Source organism: Callionymus lyra, chromosome 16 (assembly GCF_982586985.1).
Source record: "Callionymus lyra chromosome 16, fCalLyr1.hap1.1, whole genome shotgun sequence".
Lineage (NCBI taxonomy): Eukaryota > Metazoa > Chordata > Actinopteri > Syngnathiformes > Callionymidae > Callionymus > Callionymus lyra.
Window position 1 is genome coordinate 12,521,459 of NC_141833.1, and position 24,258 is coordinate 12,545,716.

The 24,258-nt window shown below is 37.7% G+C and overlaps 1 protein-coding gene across 1 annotated transcript; it reads left to right on the forward strand.

The window, feature by feature from the left end:
• Positions 1-12,757: 12,757 nt before the first annotated feature.
• ednrba (endothelin receptor Ba) lies at positions 12,758-23,564 on the forward strand. The gene is made up of 8 exons (XM_087811432.1): positions 12,758-12,953; positions 13,886-14,316; positions 17,077-17,189; positions 18,608-18,812; positions 19,117-19,266; positions 21,580-21,713; positions 21,773-21,881; positions 21,949-23,564. The coding sequence occupies exons 2-8, from the start codon at positions 13,924-13,926 to the stop codon at positions 22,081-22,083; spliced, it is 1,239 nt and encodes a 412-aa protein (XP_087667558.1). The 5' UTR covers positions 12,758-12,953; positions 13,886-13,923; the 3' UTR covers positions 22,084-23,564.
• The last annotated feature ends 694 nt before the right edge of the window (positions 23,565-24,258 follow it).

Below are 24,258 nucleotides of genomic sequence, written 5' to 3' on the forward strand. Positions count from 1 at the left end.
GAAGGTTCTTGTTGTGTTGTGAGATGAGATGTTCTTGAGATGTTTGCAGATCAGTTCGTGAGAGATTCTTGGTCGTCAACAAAACCTGGAGAGACTTAAGCTGTGTCTCAAATCGCATACTAGCGTACTCAAAGTGAGTATTTTTAGTGCGTAAGTGCGTCTTAATTCTTAGTATGCGAAATTTAGTGCTCTATGCACACTAAATTGTCGTACTTAAACACCTACAAAACTGAGTCTGGTTCGATGGACACTAACCACCCTAAACAGCTGCCATCTTAGTGACGTTTTAAACGGAAGTTACGTCATATATAAATGCATATATATTCATATACTTACAGGTGCATTTTCCGCAGCAGTAGAAGGACGTCTTCGGTGCTGATACCAGCTTAAATATCTCGCGAATATTTCGATTCTCATATTTTTTCTTTATTTCTTTTTCCAAACTTGCAAAACGTGCTGCCAGCAGGTGTCAATAGCGTTCAAACAGCTGGTTGCAACATCGTTAAATAGAAGTAGAAGAAGAAGCTATCGCGTCATTTCCTGTTAGTGTGTAGCAGCAGTGTTTGATTTGAGACGTACTACCTGTGGGGAATTTGCGTACTAGTTAGTATGTACACTATCCTGATGCATACTAACTTCTAGTATACTATGAGAAGTATGCGATTTGAGACACAGCATTAGAGTCATGTTAGTTAGCATCATGCTAAATGCCAAGATAGCATTGATGCTACTCAGCTGAGCCAATCAGTGCCCAGGATACTACTCTGATGGATACTTTCATCCAATGGTGCGCCATGAACAATATATATCAATACCTATAAAGTATAAAAACATATATACATATATCTTTATCAGTTTTTGTGCATTTTCATATTTGATTGTATGCCGACGATGGTGTTCTTTACGTGTGTGTCTCCCAAATTATCGAATAAGTTAAAGTAGCGGCTAGGCCCACTATTAGGTTAGCTGCTAGTCTAACTATTGGGGTAACAGCCTGGGTGCCACACGCGGCCCTGTGTCTGTATTAATGTGGATCTCAAGAGGTCAAAGGTCATGGGGAAACTAACCATTTGTTTCAGATTAAAAAAAAAAGTTAAAAAATACATAATAATGAGACTAAATTGCAAACTACTTTGTTTAGAGACTTTATGCTAATGTGTGAGCTAGTTTGTGTTGTAGCATCATTTACATCAGGGGCCACAAACGTGCGGCCCACGGTTCATTTTTGAACCCGAGACATGATACATTTTTTATGAATGCAGGCAGAACCAGTCAAAGTTTCATCACATGTAATGATATCATTTATATAAGTTATGATGGAACAGATTTGTAAAAACAAAACAAAAAACACATAAACCTGAATAAAAATGGACTGAATTCAAAGTGAAACCAAAAAAAAACGTAAATCATTACACAATAAAATATCAATCAATTTTGGTTTAAATGTTTTTAGAAAAAACTACTTAAAGACCCCTCCCAGCCTGCAGCCCAGTCTCCAAATAAACCGTCCTCAGGTGGCCCCTGAACCAGTTCACTCTGAGACCTCTCGTTTATATGAAACGAGGACTCATAGAACTTTTTTGTTTTTTAGAATGGAAAATGTAAAGATGAATTCAATGAGATTTAAAAAACAAAAACACGTTTATACATATTCGACCCCATTTGCTTTTACTTTTAACTCTGGATACATTTTTGTAATCGACTCAATGACATCGTTGTCGCTTTTTAAATTTATTTGTATTTTTTTTAAATAATTTTTGCGCATATTTACAAATGGCTCTAAGATATTGCATTTATTAACTTTTAAAAAAAAAAATTAAAATATAAAAATATATATTTATAATTTTTGCTTTTGTCTAAATTCATAATAAGCTAATTTTACTTTTTGTAATGACTTTTAAATGTTTCTTAATGTACAATAATTTATTAAATTCCTTTAATTTTATATGGCAAACTTTATTTTCTCTATTTTTTAATTTAAGGATTTTTTTATGTTTATTATTTCTTTATTTTCTCTTTCTCTCTAAAATTACATTTAATTCTTTGTGATTTACATTTTTAGATGTACTCATTTCCTTTATGTTTATTTATATGTTTTCTTCCTTTTCTTCCTTTTTCTTCATCATTTTTTTTTTTCTCCAATTTTAATCGTTTCTTCAGTTTTTTAATATTTTAATATAGTATATATTTTCCCACATTTTTCCAGTTTATATACATTTATTATGATTAATTTAAATATTTATGGTCTCGTTGGAAAATAATACACATTTGAATCAATTATTTTTTGTTGATTTAATTCCTTTAATTGTATACATCAGATGTTATTGTTTTTTTCATGGCTTTTTATTTATTAATTAATTTTCTATTTTTTGTGTATTTCAAATATTTTGGTTATATTTTTCCTTCGACTTCTTAATTTTCTTACACTTATTTAAATGTGATTATGTATTTTTTAAACAATTATTTATTGCGTACGTTACAGTTTTAAATGTATTACATGTCTTTTAATTTTACACACATTTTTCTTAATTCAATATTTCTATGACAAAGTTTGACCGTTAAATGAACAAATAAATAAAAGTGTACTTTATATTAAAAAGCTGTTCGGTGAGTCATCCCGGACCAGAGCGTGAAACTTGTAAATAATTATTATAAATATTTCTTAAAGCTGTCTTAAAGTCTGTTTTTACTCACGATCAAATATTCAAAAACTCATCTGTTGTCATGGCTGAACATGAACAATAAATGTTTTTATTAAAATGTGGCCAACATGTGAAGATCCATCAACCGATCCACGTGAACGCAGTTGTTTTTCTATTTACAAGTCACGCTTCCCGCTCTGAGTGGTGGAATAATTATTTTTCCAAGTGTGTCATTCCTCCCCGAGTGTGTAGAAGATTAGTCGTCTTCTCTGGCTGCTGAAGGTGCGACGCTGGAGCTGCTCACATGTGTGTCGACTAAATAAACCCCAGATTCCTGAGGAAGAAAGATGGGAGAGCGGAGGGTGTTTCTTTGGCCGAGAGCGAGAAAAGAAATGACAAGAGCTGCCAATAATAAGAAGGAGCGAAGTTACAGGCCAACGACGCTTGTTTCCAACCTTTGGAATTCTGATCCAGGATCCTCTTTGAACTTCCTCCCGCTCACGTCGATGGAATCTGGTTTGGATTCCCAGGCAGAAATATGTGCAACAGGGTCAGAGCGGTGAGCGGCTGGATGCTGCCCACTGTGTGCATGATGAACAAAAACACATCATCTAGAAAAAATCACACGTCAATGTTTTGACTCAAAGTTTTATTCAACTTATCATGATCATCAGGTCATTATCATTCAAGTTTGAAATGGATCCTCCTGCTTGAATATTTATAATTACTGTATATATAAGTAAGTAAGTAAGTAAGTCATTTTTATTTGTATAGCGCTTTTCCAGACCAGGGTCACAAAGCGATTAAACAATCAAAACAATATTCAATAAAGTATATACTTTAAAGATCAAGATTAAACTGATAACACAACAGGAGTTCCAGAAAATCAAGGAAAAGCCTGAACAAATAGAAAAGTCTTAAGATGTTTCTTAAAGGAGTCAGTAGATCCATCAAGCGCAAAAATATATATTTATTAGCCTTCATTTGTTTCCTTTCACTACACAAACCCTTTTGTTTTATATATGTTTATATTAATAATATAAATTGTAGATAACTTTTATTTTGATGTATTTTTTAATAGTTTGGGTTAAAAATATATATTTTTAATTATATTTATTTTCTCCTTATTTCCTCTTTTTCTTCTCTACAATATTATTCATGCATTTTTATTTTATTTATTTTCTTATTTAGGTTCAAATGTACTCTTCAAATATTTCTAAAGAAGCTAATTGGATTCTAGAAAACTGCTTTTTATTTATTTATTTTCTCTCTTTGATATTTATTCTAAATGATTAATGTGTGTTTTGTTTGTTTTTAATGCTTATTCGTAATGTTTAATTTTGACCGAATTTCTCTTTTTTTCCCCCACATTATTATTTAATTAATACATTTTCTGTGTTTCTGTTTTTTATTTGCAATCTCATTGAACGTGGTCAAAATGTTCTCTTATATTGAAACATTTTTTTTATAAAGGAGTTAATTTGATTCCTTGAAAATCGTAGGACATCCTTGACATCTTTGCTAAGCTATGCTAGGCTAGGCTAAGGCTAGGCTAACATGTTCTTCTGATGTTGTGTCAAACGATCAATGTCTAGGACTTTTATTCGTATATTTTGCTAAAACATTTCACACACAATAAAAACAAAGCATCACAAAAGCGTCTTGTGACCAAATATATATTTAAACTAAGGTATCCACACCGAAAATAATTAGCAATTAGCGCTAACTGACCGCTAACTATTGATGGTGATAAACGTTGTTTTTCGGCCTAAAAGATAAAGTTTGAGGTTCAAGGACAAACACAGATTTGTCGGTTGTTGTGGAGAGAGAGGTCACGGCTCAGTCACAAGTGTTTACATCCCTCAGAACATGTGACGACCATCACCGGAGCACATTATGTTGTTCTTCCCTCGCTAGCATGTGCTCAGGACAGCGTTTGGACGTTTGGACGTTTGGACGTTTGGACGCCCACCATCGGCACGTCGGCAGATCCATCGACCAGAGAAATTCCAGGCTGGCAGACAAAAATGTGCTGGAATCAGACTTGAACGTCTGGGATTCAGCAGCGTTTCCACTTTTTTTTTGATATTTGGACAGTTTGTCCAGCGGAGGAGACGTTAGCGCTGAAGATAATCTTCAGCAGAAAGCTTGTTATAGTTCCATCAAATCATATATAAGGTGTAAAAAATTAGACTTTCTTGCTTTACTTTAGTTTTCTAGTCATATATGAAACAATGTTATGATACTTCCACATGTCCCATGATGCACTGCATCAGGCAAAGCTCCGGAAATGTGCAGTTTAAATTAAGTTTTTATATTTGAGAGGTTCATTCTAGAAAAGTCCTTAATTCTTAAAGAACTTGTTTTTTTCTAGGTGTGATATTGACAGTTAAAGAATATTCTGAATTACTAATAATAATTACTTTAATAATTAAATTACTATTTGAATAATTAAAGAGACTCTTGCCTTGTTGTACAATTTGCTAAAAAAAATGTTTCAATACATTTTGCAACTGGCGTTTTTATTCAATTATAACTTCCCCTCCTTTAAATCTAAACAGATTTTTTTTTATTCTTTAAACTGTAAAACTTCCACGTTAAGATATTAACATAAACAAGTATTTTTCTTGCAACTTAAATGACTATTTCATTTATTTGCCTGAACTATATTTGTGTACATCAGGGCCATACAAAAATGAGTTGAGGAAAACATTCATATCTCTGCAAAAAAAAAAATATTTTAATGATTTTATTAAACATATTTAACCAAGAATATAAAAACCTGTTAAGGGAGTATTGTGGTGCATTACTGGACCAGTAGCCTGAGAAACAAGCTCTTCCTGGTATCAAGAGCTATCGTGAGCAGGAAGTGGCCCCCGGGGGACATTAGGGTTTTGACACACTACAGATGAATTGAAGTTATTGTTCAACGCAACAAGAATCAGCATCGACTGAGATTTCTTTGTTGTCATAACTCGTAAGTTGATTTTGAAAAACAAAATCCAAGTGGACGGACGGAAGGAGAGAGAAGGAAAGACTTGGTAAAACGAGACGAGACGGAGGGAAAAGCAAGACGGGCGTGAAGCGTCCTGTTGCCTGCAGGAGCCTGTTATGCTGCAGAAGGACTTGTAATTACAAAGTGCCGTCTGGGCTTTCAGAGCTCAATCATCCGTCGTTTAAAGACGACGGCACGACTGTGACGGTGACACGTTCTTCGGTACGTCCAGGCAAAAATAAAGGGCTCCTACCTCCTGGGGTGTCGACTACAAGATGTATGTCATCACCAAGTATGGAGTCACAGATGGACAAAAAAAACAAAAAAACACAGTCATATAAGATCATAATAATGAAAATGTATTTATTTCAAAATAAAGATGAATAAAACACACAGATCCACATTTAAATATATTTTAATAAGCAGTCATTCATCAGTGTTGTTTATATTAAAAAGTTGCTTATTTGCTTTTTTCTTTTATGTGGTTGTCCCAGCTACTAAGGGCCGGAGGCAGGGGGCCCTACTGAACAGATCATGGCACATAGACTGACAACCTTTTATCTAAAAAATCAACATTTGTTTCATGTGCTTTGAAGTGTGTTTATATATATATATATATATATATATATATATATATATATATATATATATATATATATATATATATATATATATTGAGAGAAGCAGATAGAGCATCAGATGATTGTATCCTTTTTTGTGTTATTTTGTTTTATCTATGTTCTTGATACTAGATTTTGTTATCTTGCCGTTGTTCTTGTTATTGCATATTCCATCCATCCATCCATCCATCCATCCATCCATCCATCCATCCATCCATCCATCCATCCATCCATCCATCCATCCATCCATCCATCCATCCATCCATCCATCCATCCATCCATCCATCTATCATCCATCCATTTATCATCCATCCATCTATTATCCATCATCCATCCATCCATCCATCCATCCATCCATCCATCCATCCATCCATCCATCCATCCATCCATCCATCCATCCATCCATCCATCCATCCATCCATCCATCCATCCATCCATCCATCATTGCTGACTTTGATGTTGTCTGAGCTACTAACTGGTCTCCAGCTCATCGCACATAAACAAACAACCTTTTATCTAAACAATCACATATAGTTTGTTTGTTTCATTTGCTTTGAAGTGTGTTTATGACTGAAATAATTTACACTGAACATCAAAGGACTATTGAGGTCATGGCTGTCAAACTTGTGGTCTTAGGGGCCTCTCTGTGGCCCTCCATTTGACCTTTTTATTAGTTTCATAAAGCTTTGACTATACAGTTGACATGGAAGTGAGTTATTGAACCAAAATACATTTTTTTTTTAAAAATGGCACAAACTCAACCAAAAAATATACAACGTGCAGAAACATTTCCAAGAGACCGTCCACGCATATCTGACATGAATTAACCTCTGCTGGGTCCCGGCCAGTCGAGTTTGAGGCCAGACACGAGCTGAGAGTTGCCTCTAGACGGAATTGAACCTTCGTGTGCTGCGTTGCAATAACAGTTTAAAAAAATAAAATGTATATTCATTATTGAACCAACAACTCATAAGCTCAAGTACAAACTTGTGTTTTACAACTTTGCCGATAAAACACATCCAGCAAGTGAAGTTGTTGCTGGTTGACGAACTGACTTTCCTGCTTCCAGGTCAGCACATTGTGTTCGTCCAAATAACAACAACCGCTCCAGTGTTTCCCTTTGAAGGAATAGAAGGACGTTGAAAACCACAACTGAGCAATTACTAACTGATTATCGAAACGTCTGCTCTGGATTATGTGATTTCCTGGTTCATCACGCTTTGAAAAAAAAAAAGTTTTGTTGTTCAAAACATCACTAAAAAGATGAATTATCTTTATCTTTATATTTTATGAGTGAATTATTTGAAGTGCAAGATCTTGTTTTGGATCGTTAATCCATGTATAAAATGTTAATTGTTTATGGTGATGATAATATTATGATTATTTTATGTAATTGTTCTTATATTACAATGTTAGTCATGACACAACCATGTGTTGCTGACAAAAAAACTTTGGAATAATTTGTGAGTTACTTTGTGTACTGTATCAACGCTGATTTAATAAACACAGCCATCCTACTTCTGACACCAACTCACACCAGAGAAGAATCTCGTCTTGCGTAAGACGGCTGTTAAGAAGGGTTTTCGGCTAAGAAGGCGCACTTAAATGTGGGTGTTTCCCAGATGCGTTCTTAACTACCTTCTTAGGTAAACCTCAAGATCAAGCAGCAGAAGTTACGGCGTGTTTCTTCCAGTCTCGTATTCATATATGTGAATTTATTGAGCGTGTAAATGCAAAAAATATGATTTTAATGTTGTTGTACGGAATAATTGGGCTTACAAAGATGATTTAATGTTTACCGTTTTATTCATTTTAGTACTATGAACTAAGGGTTGGAATTATTTTAAAAGTAATCTGTTCCTTTTTACAGTTAAAGGCAAAACTGTCATTTTAATGTAGACTGGAGCTCATCTTTGTCCACAATGACATTAAAAACATCCAAATACTTCCATACTTCCGGTGTATAACGTTCATCTTGTATTGAAGCCTTGACATGAGGAGTTGTTCCAAAAAATAACTCACACAAGTCCGTATTTTAAGGTTGTTTTAGCGGACGCTGCTAGGCTAGCTGCTAGGCTAGCTGCTAGGTCAATAGCCCACCAAGACATGAAGTACTCTGGGTAAATATTTAGTGCAGACAATAGACTGGAAACGCTTGCAATTTATACCCAGAGTACATCTGGTCTGTATCCGAATAAAAACAACCTTAAAATATAGACTTGTTTACGTTTTTTTGTAACAATTCCAACCTCAATGCAGCTATCAGCTAACCTGGTGATTTCCGCTAAAATAAAGCTTAAAAAAACAAACTTTTTTTTAGTTTTTTCAAAACAATTTCTACTGTTAAGGCTTCAACACACGATTGTTGTTACAGACGAGCAGTATGGAAGTTTTTAAGTGTCTTTTTGTCTTTTTTAAGTGTCTTTTTGGACGAAGACAACTGAGCTCCTGTTGCTACATTTAAATGGATGTACTTTTTGTTTATAACTCTAAAAAGGAACAGATTACTCTGAAAATAAATGAAGTTTGTACTTTGGGTGAACTATCACTATCAACTATCAACTATCAAGGTCATTGTTGATCGGTTCCATCTATACGCCAACTCCACTCTAAAGTATATACGTAAACGGCGTCGGAGTGATTCGGACGAGCGTCATCATGTCCCGCTGATAACCAACTGAGGTCACGGACTGGTTGTGTGTTTTGCTCTCAGACGCCATTAAATCCTCACTGGGCCCGAACAGTGCCTCCCTTTGTACGCCTATCTTCTTCTCTGTTTTGAAGAAATCCGTTTACAGTTTGATGCTATCACTATCGCAGACACGGCACTCCGTCCATTTCTGATAAAGTGATCTTTGAAAGTCAAAGAAATCGAGCAACAGGGGTTGAAGAGGAGGAAGTACGAGGTTTTTTTGGGGGGAGGATGTGTGATAGAAAACACGATAAAGCTGCAGCAGAGAGCATTTTGTTTCTGACTTACTGAGTCATGGAGGCAGTTTGAGTCGTGGCGCCCGAGGGGTGTTGGGGGGGTGAGGACTCACTGGCCTCTCACAAGGCCCATCACTGCCCCTAGATCAGCCGCAACCGCTCACATGGTACGAAGCAAAGATCTGAAGCTGCAGGAGGGCCTCAGTCAATTTGACTCACAATGACGGGCAAAAAAAAGAAGTCGGTTCAGTCACAAAAACTGCTTCACAAGACCAGGGAAAGAAAGGGAGTCACGGGGTAACTCTTAGAATTTTTTGTGAATCGCGGAAATTCCGTTTATGTTTGCGGATGATTCTCCCAAACTCATCGTGGAGTAGCAGGGATGAGGATCAGAAGATTGAAAGGGATAGTTCACTCGTTTTCTACTCGCCCTAATGGTTGGGATTATTTTAAGAGTTACACGCCCGAATGTATGTCCATATGTTGATGGCGAACGGGGCTCACTTTTCACCGTCTTTCCGAAAAAAACACTTGAAAACATCCAAATACCTCCATACTGCTCGTCTGTAACGTCCATCTAGTATTGAAGCCTCGACATGAAGAATTGTTCCCAAATTCTTTTTTAAAAAGGCTATATTCTAAGCTTGTTTGTAGCAGAAGCTAAAAGGCTAACATGCTACAAAGACAGGAAATACTACAGGGTAAATTTGGCTCAAGTTTAGGGGAAAATCTCAGTTTTATATGTCGGGTTGTTTCTACAGACGAGCAGTATGGAGGTATTTTGATGGAAAGTGGGCGCCGTTCGCGACCGTCAAATGGACTTACGTTTCTGCCTCTTACACCAAAATGTAACGGAATACTCTAAAGATTCTTACGCCCCATAGTCGACCTGAGGGTCAGGAGAAAATGAATGGAATTGGAATTTTGGATAGCATTTTGGGTAGCATTGAATAGTGTTCTCCAAGATAGAGGGGGGATCTTTCAGATAGCTCATTGGATCTGCCCACAATCTTTTTTTTTTAAACAATACAACAGAAATGTATGGAAGTTAAAATTTCCCATGAGACTTTGAATGTTGATTTTTAAAACTGACTTCTTACATAATCCAAATTGAACTTTGAATATTTTTTCTTCCATGCTAAATTTCGCACTGAATGCATCGAGAAAAAAAGCACTTTTATATTTCCGCCTTCTGTTTCAATTTCAATACATGAATACATTCTAAACAATTAAATGTAAATGAATTCAATATAAAAAAGGTATATGTAAAAAATTCAGTGTAAGAAATGAAGTGTTAAAAAAATTCAGTGAGAACATTCGGGAAACCAAGGAGAAGTTTGTAAGTAAATGTGCGCCATGGAACTTTGAATTTTTTGTATTTTTTTCTCTGTCATCAATACATTTGTAGATTTAGATTTAGATGCTGTAAAAATCCAGTTTTAAAAGTTTATATCTGAAGTCTAATCGCGCACATTTACTTCCATAGAAATGTCAACGAACTTTCTAGAAAACAAACCTGACTCAGTGCCTGGTCCTGCTGGCGTCTCTGTTCTGATGTGTGACTCATAAAAAGGTCAGTTCTTGTGAATCCAACCCATAGTCCTCACATAACATTCATCAATAACAAAAGGTGCAGAACCTTCTCTTGCTTTCATGCTCGATGATACTCCAAGACCTTCCACAGGCCCGACGGTCCGAACACCATGTCCCAGACGTTACTCTCGATCCAGTCCAATGAAGCTTCAAGCCCTCAGGAAACGCTCTGAGAATCGTCAATAATCTTCATTTCATCGTTTTTATCCGAGAAACTGAGATCCCCTGTTTCAAAAACTGACTTTTGGCTCAGAAGGACAAGAATTCAATGAGAAATTCAGCTGAAGGTAAAAGTCATGGATGGAAAATAAGGTTCCAGGAGGTGAGACTGGAGTTATGAGTCGACTCAAGACGGCTAATCTGTTAGCTTTGTACCAGCATCGCAATCCCTCGAGGAAAACAATCTACTTTGCAAGAATCAACAGTTTTTCTTCGGTGGGTTCGGAAAATCAAGCAGGTTTAAAACCCTTCGCGTCGTTCGATCTTGTCTTCCCATATCCCTACAGCTGAGGAGTAGATACTCAGTACTATGATGGTACCTGCCCTGTCATAAACCATAGTACTCAGACCACTACACACATTGTGGTACTTTATATTGAAGTTTAAAGGTAACTTTTTTTCCATTTAGTCCTTTTTATTATTTGGAAAAAGGCATTTATTTGAACCAAAATCCTCTTTACTATAACCACACCCACTCTGCTGTGATTGGTCAAACATCAAAGTTTGTCACTGCACGTCATCAATCCCGGAAGTCTCCATCTCCAAGGGACTCATGTATAAACAAAGTGAGGCCTGATTAAAGCTGCCTGGAGGAGGAGCGAAGCCCATTATTACGTCATAATGGACTCCGCTCTCGTAACCTTTTGTTTATCCAGATTTCAGACGGGGAGAACTTTATAAAGTAATAACTTCAAAAATGCTGACCTCGGTTAAAACCTACGACTCCCAGACCACTGCAGGGAACATGTGGCGTGACCATCAGTCACAGCCGCAGTCAATGGAGATTGAATTCAATTGATGAAATACAATTACTCACTATTTAAATGCCAAACTCTTGAATCGTCATCCATGTTTTAATATGGCTTTCATATCTCAGTACATATTGATCACATTGAAATACATCTGAACCACCTTAGCTGCTGTGATTCTGGTTCTTTTGAGGCTTCTGCCTTGCAAATGTTTTTGTTTTTTTTCCTGCCAGTGTAGCAAGATATTTATTGCAGAATAAGTTGATATTAGATAAAAACGAGATCCCCGATCAACAATGACCTTATCAAAGTGATAGTTCACCCAAAGTATAAACTTCATTTTCAGAGTAATCTGTTCATTTTTAGAGTTATAAACAAAAAGTACATCCATTTAAATGTAGCAACAGGAGCTCAGTTGTCTTCGTCCAAAAAGACACTTAAAAACAACCCCAATGACAACTCATCAGTCAACAAATGTTTTGGTTTTTTCATGAAAATGTTAATGTACGTAACACAACAGTCACCCTTCGCAACGGCCTCACAATAAGGTGTGTAGAAGTAATATCGATACACTTCATTATTGCAACCTTTAACTTGATCAATATCCTATAGATAATCAATAGCACCGCATTGATTCAAACCATTCAGGAAATGATGCAAGCGCATCGAGATAAATCATCACCAACGTGAAAGAGGATAAAGGAGATGACAATTTTGAACCTTAGAAAAGTCAAAGCACTCGTGGATCTCTTGTCATTGATCCTCTTTAATCAATATTTGACCCGACACGGACCCGGAGATAAGACAGGAAACATTCCAGAGTTCATCTCAAAACGTTTATAACGGAAGGACGACACAAATGTTCATGGAAATATATCCATCAGGAGAGCAACAAGTCTCCACCCTTACAAAGAGGAAAGAGGGTGGGATGGGGTCGGGTGGGGGGGTGGTCAGCAGACTCTTGAGAGGGAGCAGCTCCAGTCTCAGCGTCAGTGTCGAGGGAGGAGAGAAGCAGCGAAGAGACAAAAGTCATCTGGAGATTTTTTTTTTACAGTATGGACAAAGAGGACAGCTGTTGTTGGGGATGAATGGACGGACACCTCAGGAACATCATCCCTCTGCGCCGGGAAACACTTGAGTCGCTGAGAAACTTTTGATTTTTTTTCTGGGGGAGATTTCTTGAAGTATTTCCTGAGGAACTTGTTAGGTAAGATATTATTCTCCTGAAGAAAATCTGTTCTTTAGTTCGTAGCCATCGAGGCCAGTTTGTATAGCATGGAAGTTTTATTTATATACACTTAAAATATACAAAAGAATATCAAATTAATAATATAAAAGGAAATAAAAAAATTAAAAAAAAGTTGTAGAAAGATGCAAAGGTGTTTAAATACTGCATTTTCAATTATATTCTGACAAAGTCGAATAATTTGCAATGATAAGAATTTTTTCCAGATAGAATAAAATCGTATACACAATAAACCTTGTAGTATATAAGTATATGGACTTCAGATACCCCTATAATACTACTTTATTCTACACTTGCAATATCAATTGCAATAAACAAATAATAAAAATAATATAAAGTATATTTTATTGATCTTGTAATACAGAACTGAGATGACGCTCGTTGTCTGCAGGGTCGGCCCTCCCATTAGGCACCGAAAGCAGTGGTGGACAATTACATTTTACCCAGGGGCCACATTTTATACAGTGACAGTCTTGAGGGGCCATTCAGCAAAAATAAAGAAGCGAAAACTGTATAAAGTCAAGCAATTAAGTGAAGCAAAATATTCAAACTAATATTATTTAATTGTACTTTATGTAACTTTTATTAAAAAAAAAAAAAATTGTTTCTGTTCACATTTCCACAAAAGTGCTTAAACAAAAACCCTAAAGTCATATATATATTGACTAGTAATGACTAATAAATACAAAATGAAATTGTTTCTACCTGACCTTTGACCTGATGAGGGCCACAGGAATACAGTCAAAGGGCCGCACTTTTCTCAGGTCTGTTCCATAGGGTAGTTAGGGAACTGTTTAGTCTTGGAAAAATACTTGGGAAAAAAAAAGATTGCTTTGGTATTAAGTGATAAAAGTACATTTGTAGTATTTAAAGATAAAACATCTGTTTTCCAGACATTTTTTGGATCAAATCCACACTAATCCATCTGAAGATGAAGACTCACCTCTTCTACGGGGTCGTCCTCCTGGGCCTTCACGTCCTCCTGGCCAGTGGTCAGCTGGTGTCCAAGAAGCAGGCGGTGACCCAGAGACATGGTCTGGTGGAGCGAGACGTCCAGGGTCCGGTGAGGCCCAACATAACCATGCCCCGCCGCAGGCTCCCGCCCATGTGCTCCGGTCCGACGGAGATCCGAGACACCTTCAAGTACATCAACACCGTGGTGTCCTGCCTGGTGTTCGTCGTCGGGATCATCGGGAATTCAACCTTGCTGAGGATCATCTACAAGAACAAATGCATGCGGAATGGACCCAACATCCTGATCGGCAGTTTGGCTCTGGGAGACCTGCTGCACATCATTATCGGGATTCCTATAAACGTCTACAAGGTAAAAAAAAAAGAAAAGAATCCAGTGCAAAATGTCAACAACCTTCTCACTTCTTTCAAAGTATGTTCGTACCTCAACATCAGGGAAGAACTGGGGAATCGTTCATCCGTCAAAGACTTGGAGAAGTTCTCAGGATAGTCAAGAGTAATAGTGTCGCTCAGAGGGCGAAAGCATACATCAAATAAAGAGCCATTTAGGGCTTTTTCACGCCAAATTTAAAAGACTCAGTTCCAAAAAATGTCTTAAGATGTTTCTTGAAGGAGTCAGTAGATCATCAAACACAGAGGGAGAGGAAGATCGTTCCAAAGCTTAGGAGCAACAGCCTGAAAGGATTTCTCTCCTCGGAACCATCAGTAGATTCTGATCCACAGACCTCAGAGCCCGAGCTGGGGTATAAGGCTGGATCAGATCAGTGATGGAAGGCCTGACCATAAATAGCTCTGAAAGTAAGAACCAGAATTTTAAAGTTGATCCTGAAAGAAACTGGCAGCCAGTGAAGAGTTTTAAGGATCGGAGAAATGTGAGTTCTTCTACTAGAGCGGGTCAGAATTCTTCCTGAAGAATTTTGTATTAACTGCAGGCGAGACAGATCCTTCTTGTTTAGACACGAAAATAAACTGTTACAATAGTCTAAGCGAGAAGATCGCATAGATTATATATAATCTCCAGATCATGTTGTGACAACATTTCTTTAAGTTTAGAGATTGTTCTCAGTTGAAGGAAACAGTTTCTGTTTTCTTCAGTGTTGAACATGTCTTTGTCAAATACAACACCCAGGTTTCTCAGGCTCAGTTTGACCGACTGAGCCTAAGTCACCCAAGTACTGACTCAACCCTTTTGTCCACATTTAGTCTAACTTTCATAAAATCAAATGGATATACAATTTGTTTTTGTTTTTAATTTAAGACTAAAAACATTGTATATCTAAATTTACATTGAAGAAAAAATGTAGGTTCGAGTGAGTCAAACTGTATAATTTTTCATAAAGGTTGGGGATCGACAAAATGATATGTATACATTTTAAGTTTACGTTTATTTGTTTTAATGAACATTACGTTTCCTCACAAGAAGTTATGACTCAGAAAAAGGGCGACGATGTTTGGTCATCTGGTAGATACTTGGAGTAGAACCACCTCACCTTGTCAAAAGTGTTCACAGGGGTTGATGTTTTTTTGGGGGGAAAAGGTCAGGATTCTTTTAACCCTTGTGTTACCTCAGGGTCAAGGTGACCCGAAGGCCAAAAAACAAATGTGTTTGTGGTAACCCTTATGTTGTCTCTTGACCCAGAGACAGAGACAAGGGATACTTCAAACACTTTGTTGTTTTCGGGCCTTGACCCAGCGATAACACAAGGATTAAGGCTGACCAGGAACATTCTGGTCCCCGGTAAGTTCTTGGTATCTCATCTAGGAGGCTTCGGTGAGATTTCCACCATGACCATGATGAAGTAAACAAACAGTAGCCACAGTCAAGACCATGTTTCAAGTGAAGAGGTTAAGAAGCCGAAAAAACCTCTTGTTCTATATGCATGACGTGTTCTTATCTCATTGGCTTTGAAATGCTGCTTCTAAGGCAACAATATTCCACTTGAGGAGCTTTTTATTTTCCAGAAATGCACGCTCACATGATCAAGATTCTCAAAACTCAATTATTAGTCTTGTTCTTAACAGAAGAAAAATAAACGTTTTTTTTATGTTTTAATAGTTGCATGTTTAGTTATTTTAAATATTTAATTATTTTTTTTAGTTTTTTTTTTTTTTATTTGATTGGCTTTAGCTGAAATACTTAAATTATATGGTTTCAAAAAATCAGTGGAATTATAATTATTATTATTATTTTTTAAGTTAACATTTACCAGTTAACAGGAGATCAAGAACGTAAATGACATTTTATGCACATTTTTCATCAAACCAACCTATAAAAAGTTTTTGAATCTTAAAAAGAAAAGAACATTAACATGTTGGACTGTGAGAGGAATAGTTCAAATTCTGATGCTCAAATGTAGTCAAAATTGTCGTCTTCTTTCTCCTCCCTTCCTTCATTCATCACATCCATGAACAATATTTATGTTATTCCTTTTCGCCTTTCCCTCGGTCTGTCCATCCTCAACATCCTTCATCTCTCCTCTGTCCCTCCCAAACGTCTTCCCTGATATTTCAAACATGTGGAACCATCATTGCTCTAGTTTTAAAAAAACAACAAATGATCCCTGAGAAAACAAGATCGGCGGCGATAAGTCCAAGTACTTGTTATTACACTCCCGGTGACTGAGCCCGTCCTTCATCCGTGGGTATGGACCCGGTATTTACTCTGGCATGGGAATTATGTCGGAAAGTAATCCCGCCTTATATAAGTCTTTTTCATTTTCAGGTCGGGACTGGTCGAGAGATGGTTAGATTTTAGCAGGTTCAAGGAGGTAAACAAACATCTGAGCGAAGAACGTCAAGGTCAAAGTTACGTTTAGCTTGAGGGGGGGGGGGGGAGAAGAAAACCTCTCAACACATACCAGAAGACACGGCGCCGCACACATGATTCTAATACATTCCTCATTTTCTGTTGTTTGCTTCTTGGTAGTCGCTGTGGAAGTCAAACAGCATGTTTGTTTCGAAGGGTCAAAAGTCTTAACCTCGATTGGAGATTGATCAGGGGCGGCTCGGCGAGTTCATAGATGGCGATAAGATCAAGTTCATGAGTCGAGACAGGAAACCTTCAACTGTGTGAGAGTTCATTTTTTTTACACTTAAAATTCTTCTTTCCCAGCTGCTGGCGGAGGATTGGCCCTTCGGCGTGGCTCTCTGCAAGGTGGTGCCGTTCGTCCAGAAAGCCTCAGTGGGGATCACAGTCCTCAGTCTGTGTGCGCTGAGTATTGACAGGCAAGTTATTGCTTTTGACCCCCCCCCTCCCTCGGCCCCCCATCAGTACCCCCAACCCCCGTCCCGAAAAACCTCCTGACACAGTCCATATTATCCTTCCTGATCTGGAAGACAGATGGTTCAGGGAAGCGTTTGATTCTAAAATGATTCTTATTTACTGAAAACATATGTATATAAAACAAATCCAGTCAAACAAATAAATTAAGTCATTCGCATTTATTCCGATTATTTGTTTTGTGTCAATTTCTCACTGATAGAAAAGAAAAGAAAAATGAAGTCAAGAAATGAAAATTTATGGTTTTTTAATAGTCAAAAGCTGGATTATATTGTCAGAAATAAGTCAAAAATGGCATCATTTTTTATTTCATTTATTCGTTTTTTCTTTATTTCAAATTTGATCAGACTAACAAGTAAACAAAAAAACCTAAAATGGAGAATTTGTTTTTTTTCCTGGCAACACAACAGACACACAAATTAATACTTTCAGATCAAAATTCTCAAAAATTGTTTCAATATAGACAAAAAATTACATATTGTTCTTTTTAAACCTGCCAGTTTTGGGAATGCTTCATAGGAGATTTATGCAGAAATAAAATAGAACTTGAGGGTCATCACCTCGCATCATTAATCCCTGAAGTCTCCACCTGCTAGGGACTCGTTGTATAAACAAAGCAGGGTTGTGATTACAGCTGGCTGGAGGAGGAGTGAAGCCATTATTACGTCTTAATGGACTCCGCTCTCGTAACCTCTCGTTCGCCGAGATTTCAGACGGGGGACAACTTTATAAAGTAATAAGTTCAAATCATGGTCATGATGAGGGACTTACTGCATCTTGGAGAGGAAAACTTTAACATTAGATGCTTTTGAAATGGCAGTCATGTAGCACCAGAGTCTGAACAGCGATATATCTTCTATATTAATCGTATCGTTCACCACCAACTCTGTGCCTTGTGACAAAAGAAACGCTCCAAAAACAAACTTTGAACCATTAACCCAATCATTTATTGAATTTCCCTTCCCTATCCAAATATTTGGGGGAACTTAACAAATTGATTTATTTAGTTTGTCTATTTGGCCAAACTAGTATTGGAGCCTTCCATTATATAACTGGTCTGATTTGGACCCTTGGTCTTAAGTTTGACGCCTGATTCTCCAGGTTTATTTTGCTATCAGGGTATAGTACATTATATAGTTTTCAACGCATGGATATTCGTCTTCACTGACAGTACAACTATACATCACAAATGAACATTAGAAACACAACAATCACCAGGATGTTGTCTTAAACACTGGATTCATAATGGGTCTCGAACATAGAACATTATTCTACCATTTGAGCCAACAACCCGGCGGGCCACATAAAGCCACAGATGAAAGCATTGATCTGGTCTGATCAATGTGCACGTGGTGTATTCCAGGTACCGGGCCGTGGCCTCGTGGAGCCGCATCAAAGGGATCGGCGTACCCAAGTGGATGGCGATCGAGATCGCCCTCATCTGGATCCTATCCATCGTCCTGGCCGTGCCGGAGGCGATCGCCTTCGACATGATCACCATGGACTACAAAGGCGAGCAGTTGAGGATCTGCCTGCTGCACCCCACGCAGAAGACGGATTTTATGAGGGTGAGTCGAGGCGACAGGTTGTGTTGAAACAGCTGTGTGTGCGCCGGACAAACAATCCATCATGAAGTGGACACATAAAGACTCGCACACGTGTGGACTAAACCGGTGTCTTTCTCAAGGTCAGACCAAGTTCACTCGCTCGCTAGGTTTCTCTTGAAGGTTCAACTCACTCGAGGATTCCATTAGTTTATTTCAATGACAGGTTTAAATCTAAGACACCCCTGAGTCTTTCCTCTCCCCTCCAGGTTCAAGATGTTCAGTTTGATTTCTGCCGGTAAAGTTGCTGTTTTCTTTCCCTTCTTAGTTTTATAAATCGGCGAAGGATTGGTGGCTCTTCAGCGCCTACTTCTGTCTGCCGCTGGCCGTCACCGCCGTCTTCTACACCCTGATGACCTGTGAGATGTTGAGGAAGAAGAACGGCGTTCAGATCGCTCTCAGTGACCACCTCAAACAGGTTCGTTTTTCCAAAACTCAATCAACACTCGATGTTTACAAAGATGCTGCTCAAGTTTTAAAGAGATAGTTCACGCAAAATTCAAACTTCGTGACCTTTATGAAACTTGACCCTGGTCTAGAAAAGCGCTCTATAAATATAAATTACTTACTTACTTACTACGGTTCTACTGACCCTCATGTCGACTAAGGGTTTCAAAAATGCTAAATTAGCAACTAGCGCTCAGTTGTCTTCGTCCAAAAAGACAAACTTAAAAACATCTAAATACCTCCGTACTGCTCGTCTGTAACGTCCATCTTATATTGAAGCCTCGACAAGAGGAATTGTTCCGGAAAAAAAACCTTTAATAAGTCCATATTTTAAGTTTGTTTGTAGCAAAAGTTTAATGAAGCTGCTACAGACAGGAAGTACAGGTACACAGGTACACAGGTACACATGTACACAGGTACACAGGTACACAGGTACACAGGTACACAGGTACAGTACTGGAAGCACTTGCGATATTTACCTGGAGTACTTCCTGTCTGTATCGCTTGTTATTGTTTAAACTTCCGCTACCAAAGAGCTTAAAATATAGACGACAAAGACAACTGAGCTACAGTCGCTACATTAGCATGAACATACATTTCTGACTGTAACTCTAAAAAGGAACAGATTACTCTGAAAATAATCCCAACTTTTAGTTGACATGAGGTCGAGTAGAAAATTAGTGAAATTCGAATTTTGGGTGAACCGTCGCCTTAATAACATAAATAACAAAGAAAGTATGTTTGAGCGGAGTGTACACGTGGAAGTCTCTACTCAACGTATCCATACGGAACATGAAGAAAACACATGTCGTAAACAGAAGAAATATTTCAAAGCTAATAAAGTCTTTGAACTTTTATCAAAAGCAGACAAACCTCAAATTTCCCTCTTTTTTAAAAAAAAATCGTATCACAAGAACAAGATGTAGAGTCTGTTTCACTGCAACGCTAAGGGTTGCCACCTTTCATGCAGACAAAGAAAGAGGGTCTTGTCGAGCCGGCCCCAACGCTTTGTCCACGTAAATCATAATTCATAAAAGGTCCTTTTAAAAAAAAAAAAGTCTTTTTGGATGCTTTATGTGACACATTGTCGAAATCGTAAAGCCAGAGATGGGAGCTGCTCTCGAAGACCTGATGTCAGTATTAAAATCTGTTCCACATGAGGTCAAATTTTGCCTCCATTTTGACCTTCCACTTGCTTTAAACCCGCCCCCCAGCACATTGACTTATTTTGGAAAACCAAGAGTAGCCTGAAAAGTATTGGCAGATGGGGTTTAGAGACATGGCCCTGTCTAGTGCCACAAGCGGTCCTTTCACTGTATTTATTTGGCCCTTGTAAGTATGATCATGTATAAATGGTTCTAATGCATTAACAAATGTATTTTGTATTTATTATTCATTTACATTTCAACATAACACTTTTTTACTTTTTGTGAGTAATTTTTCGAGTATACATTAATCCCTCAAAACATTTTTTATAAGTTAGTTGAAGAAATGTTTTGAAAAAAACTCATATAAACAAGAAGAAAATTGCAGCTTATTTATCTTAATAAAAGCCTAATAACGAATGTCCTTTTTTTTTTAGGGATTTTTTCCTATTTCTTTTTGTTGGCGGCCCCTAACAACATTCACATCATTTAATGTGGCCCTTGAAGAATTTTAATAGCCCACCCGTGGTCTAGACTTATCGCAAAAAAACGGAAGAAATTGCAAAATCTTGATTTTTTTTTAAGCAAACTGTAATCACGCCCCGCTTTGTTTATACAACGAGTCTCTTGGAAGGGGAGGCCTCCTGGGTAACAAACTACAATGTTGACCAATCCCGGCAGAGTCGGCGTGGTTATGAGATTTTACGTCGAGAAAACTGAATTTTCAGTGGGCGGCGCTTAAGCACATTTTCTAATGTAAATATTTAAACGAAAAATAAAGTTTTGTACAAACAGACACATACTGATGAGTACAATGGAGTCCAAGATCAATTTAAGAGACACTTAACTCAACACATTAGTTGAACTTTAATGAAGTTGGATCAGCTCTCAGTCATGGTAGAAGTAGCTCGCCTGCACAATAGTGGTCGTAAAACAGATTTTACGATCAGTAGTCGTTGAGCTTCGGGGCATCTATCAATGGAAACGCATCACAAGACTTGTGGAGCGAGTCTCCTGCCTCGAAACTTCAAATCTAAAGAGTCAACATGATTTCTCTTCCGACAAGAGAGTTGTTTGTTGCCCGTCCGTGTCCAAAGCTCCGCCCGTGTAATCCAAGTACTGATGTGTTGTGTCTTCAGCGGAGGGAAGTGGCCAAGACGGTCTTCTGCCTGGTCCTGGTCTTCGCCCTGTGCTGGCTCCCACTCCACCTCAGCCGGATCCTCAAGCTCACCATCTACGACGAGAAGGATCCCAATCGATGCGAACTGCTGAGGTGAGGGCGAAAAAAAGAGAGTGAAAACGACGAGATTTCTCATCCCTGTGATTCCGTAGCTTCTTCCTGGTGCTGGACTACATCGGCATCAACATGGCGTCGGTCAACTCCTGCATTAACCCCATCGCCCTCTACATGGTCAGCAAGCGCTTCAAGAACTGCTTCCGGGTGAGTTTCGAGCCTCAGGCATGTTGTAGGCGACATGGATGCATTAGTTACACCTTCTGTCCCGCAGTCATGCCTGTGCTGCTGGTGCCTCCCGGCCGAGATGCTCATGGACGAGAAGCAGTCGTGCATGAAGCTGAAGGTCGCAGAGAGACCGTCCGACCAGAGCAACTCCCGCCTGACCAACAAATCCACCACCGCCTGAAGACCGTCGCCCTCACACCCCACATTGTAAATACGTGAACAGATAGACAAGTGGACGCTTCGAAGTGTTCACAGCGACCTTAGCTTAGACGTTAGCGTGTCCAGCTAACAGAGCAGCACATGATGGAAAGTATAAACACAGATAACGACTAATAGAGCGTTTGAAGCAGGTCAGCGGCAGTCGGCTGCTCGAGAGATAAAAAAAAAGCAGATCCAAACGGTTTGACGCCAGGAATGTTGGAGATTTAAGCATGTAAAAAGGTGAAAATTATCACATGACACACTTTAATATCCCGCCTATTATGGTCAAAAGGTCAGGTCCATGTTATGTCATCTTTAAAAAAGTTTCCATTCTCTCAGAAAAAGGCATATTTTCCACATGTTATCAAGCTCGATGCATGAAGACGGCTTTGAATTTATGTTTAAGATGCTTAATCTAAAACATGGTGGAGGGTCATGATTTGGAAATAAATGTGAGAACAAGGTTTTTCCATTTATATTGTTCCTTAATCTGTAATTCCAGTTGTTTTTATTCTAAATATGGCACTCCTGGTATTCCATACTCGATTTTCAACATCAATATTAATTGCAAATAATTTCACACAGGACATGTGTTTATTAAATAACCTTGTTAAAACGAAAATAAAATTAAAAAATTAAAAAATGAATTGGCCCAAAAGCGAAATCATACTTTTCTACTTTACTGCAACTGAAAAGATGTTCCGTCTCCTAAAGTCGTTTTTTATTCTTTTCTTAAAATGTTCCTAAACAATAAACATTTTTCATTTGAATCATTTCTAATCGACTAAATCTTTTTTTTAATTGTGAAGATATTAAAATCATTTGGTAGATTCAAATAGTTATAAAAACATTTTTTAAACTGAAATATATTTTTGTTGACCCAATCCAATGGTGAATTAAAACTAGCTGTGAACTTTTGTTAATAACAAGGTTATGTTTTTTTTTTTAATGATATGTTTCTGTCCCTAAAAATTGGCGGGAAAATAAGTTGTTTTTTTTATGAATTCCGAGTACTTTAAACGTGTAATATTTAAAGAAAATAATCATAATCTTTATTGTCTTAAAAGTGTTTACAGTTTACAAAAAAAGCAAACTATTCAACCAAAGAAAATTACAAGAATGTACAATTAAAGTATACGTACCTTTTTATTAAGTGCCTTGTAAAAAAAAAAAAAAAAAAAGTATTATCAAAGTTCAAGTATGCTGTTGAACGACTTATATGAAGCCCCAAGTATTTTAAAATGTAATTTTTGTTGGTGTATTTGTTTGCAGATGTTCTCTTACTATCTTTTTAAATGTGAAAAAAACTTTTTTTTTCGACCGGATTCATCAAACATGGCGTTAATACGAGAAGCATATTGAGCGTCTCTTCTTCCCCGTCGTGTTATTGGACTACTGATGTGACATTTTTTATGTACATGTTTAAAAAAGTGTCTTTTATCGTGTTTTGTTTCCATGAATGTATCAACGATCGGACTTGATACCTCAGAGGACACGTTGTGATATGTAACGTATGATTAAACATGTCTTTGAAAAGACCTGTTTTCGTAGCCATTCCGTGTTTCAGTGTGTGATTCAAGTGTGACGGCGGCGGAATCATGTGACGCCGAAGACACTGCTTTACTGTGATTTATCTTTTCTCTTCACACACACACACACATAAACAAACACACACACAGCTTTTGACCTGAGAATGTTTCTTCCCTCGGGCAAGACCAGTGTCACGCATGTCGTATTAGCCGTCAAAGAAGCTTCTTGTCTTGTGATCCCTCAGCAGCCCTTCGTCTCTTTATTCACTTTCTTGCCTCCATTCTGACCTTCTTTACACTCGTTTCTGTCCAGAACTTCTGATTTACCTCCATGTTGTCCTTTTCACCGAGCTTCACTCGCTATATTCCCCCTCTCTTCTTCCAATATGGATTGAAACAATCTTAGATATAATTCAAACGCAGGCAGAAGACGAAGCTGGAGGAGAAGAAAAAAAAAATAAAGCTCCGTGAACTATTCTTCTCCTCCCAGTGGAAGTTCTTTTTTTCTCCCTCGGTCATATGATGTGTTGCTGTATCTGAGACATAACAATCATCACAAATCTGGAAGCCACCGGGGTGTTTCCTGAATGAACCCTTAGCTGGAGCGATGCTTTTTTTTCTGCACA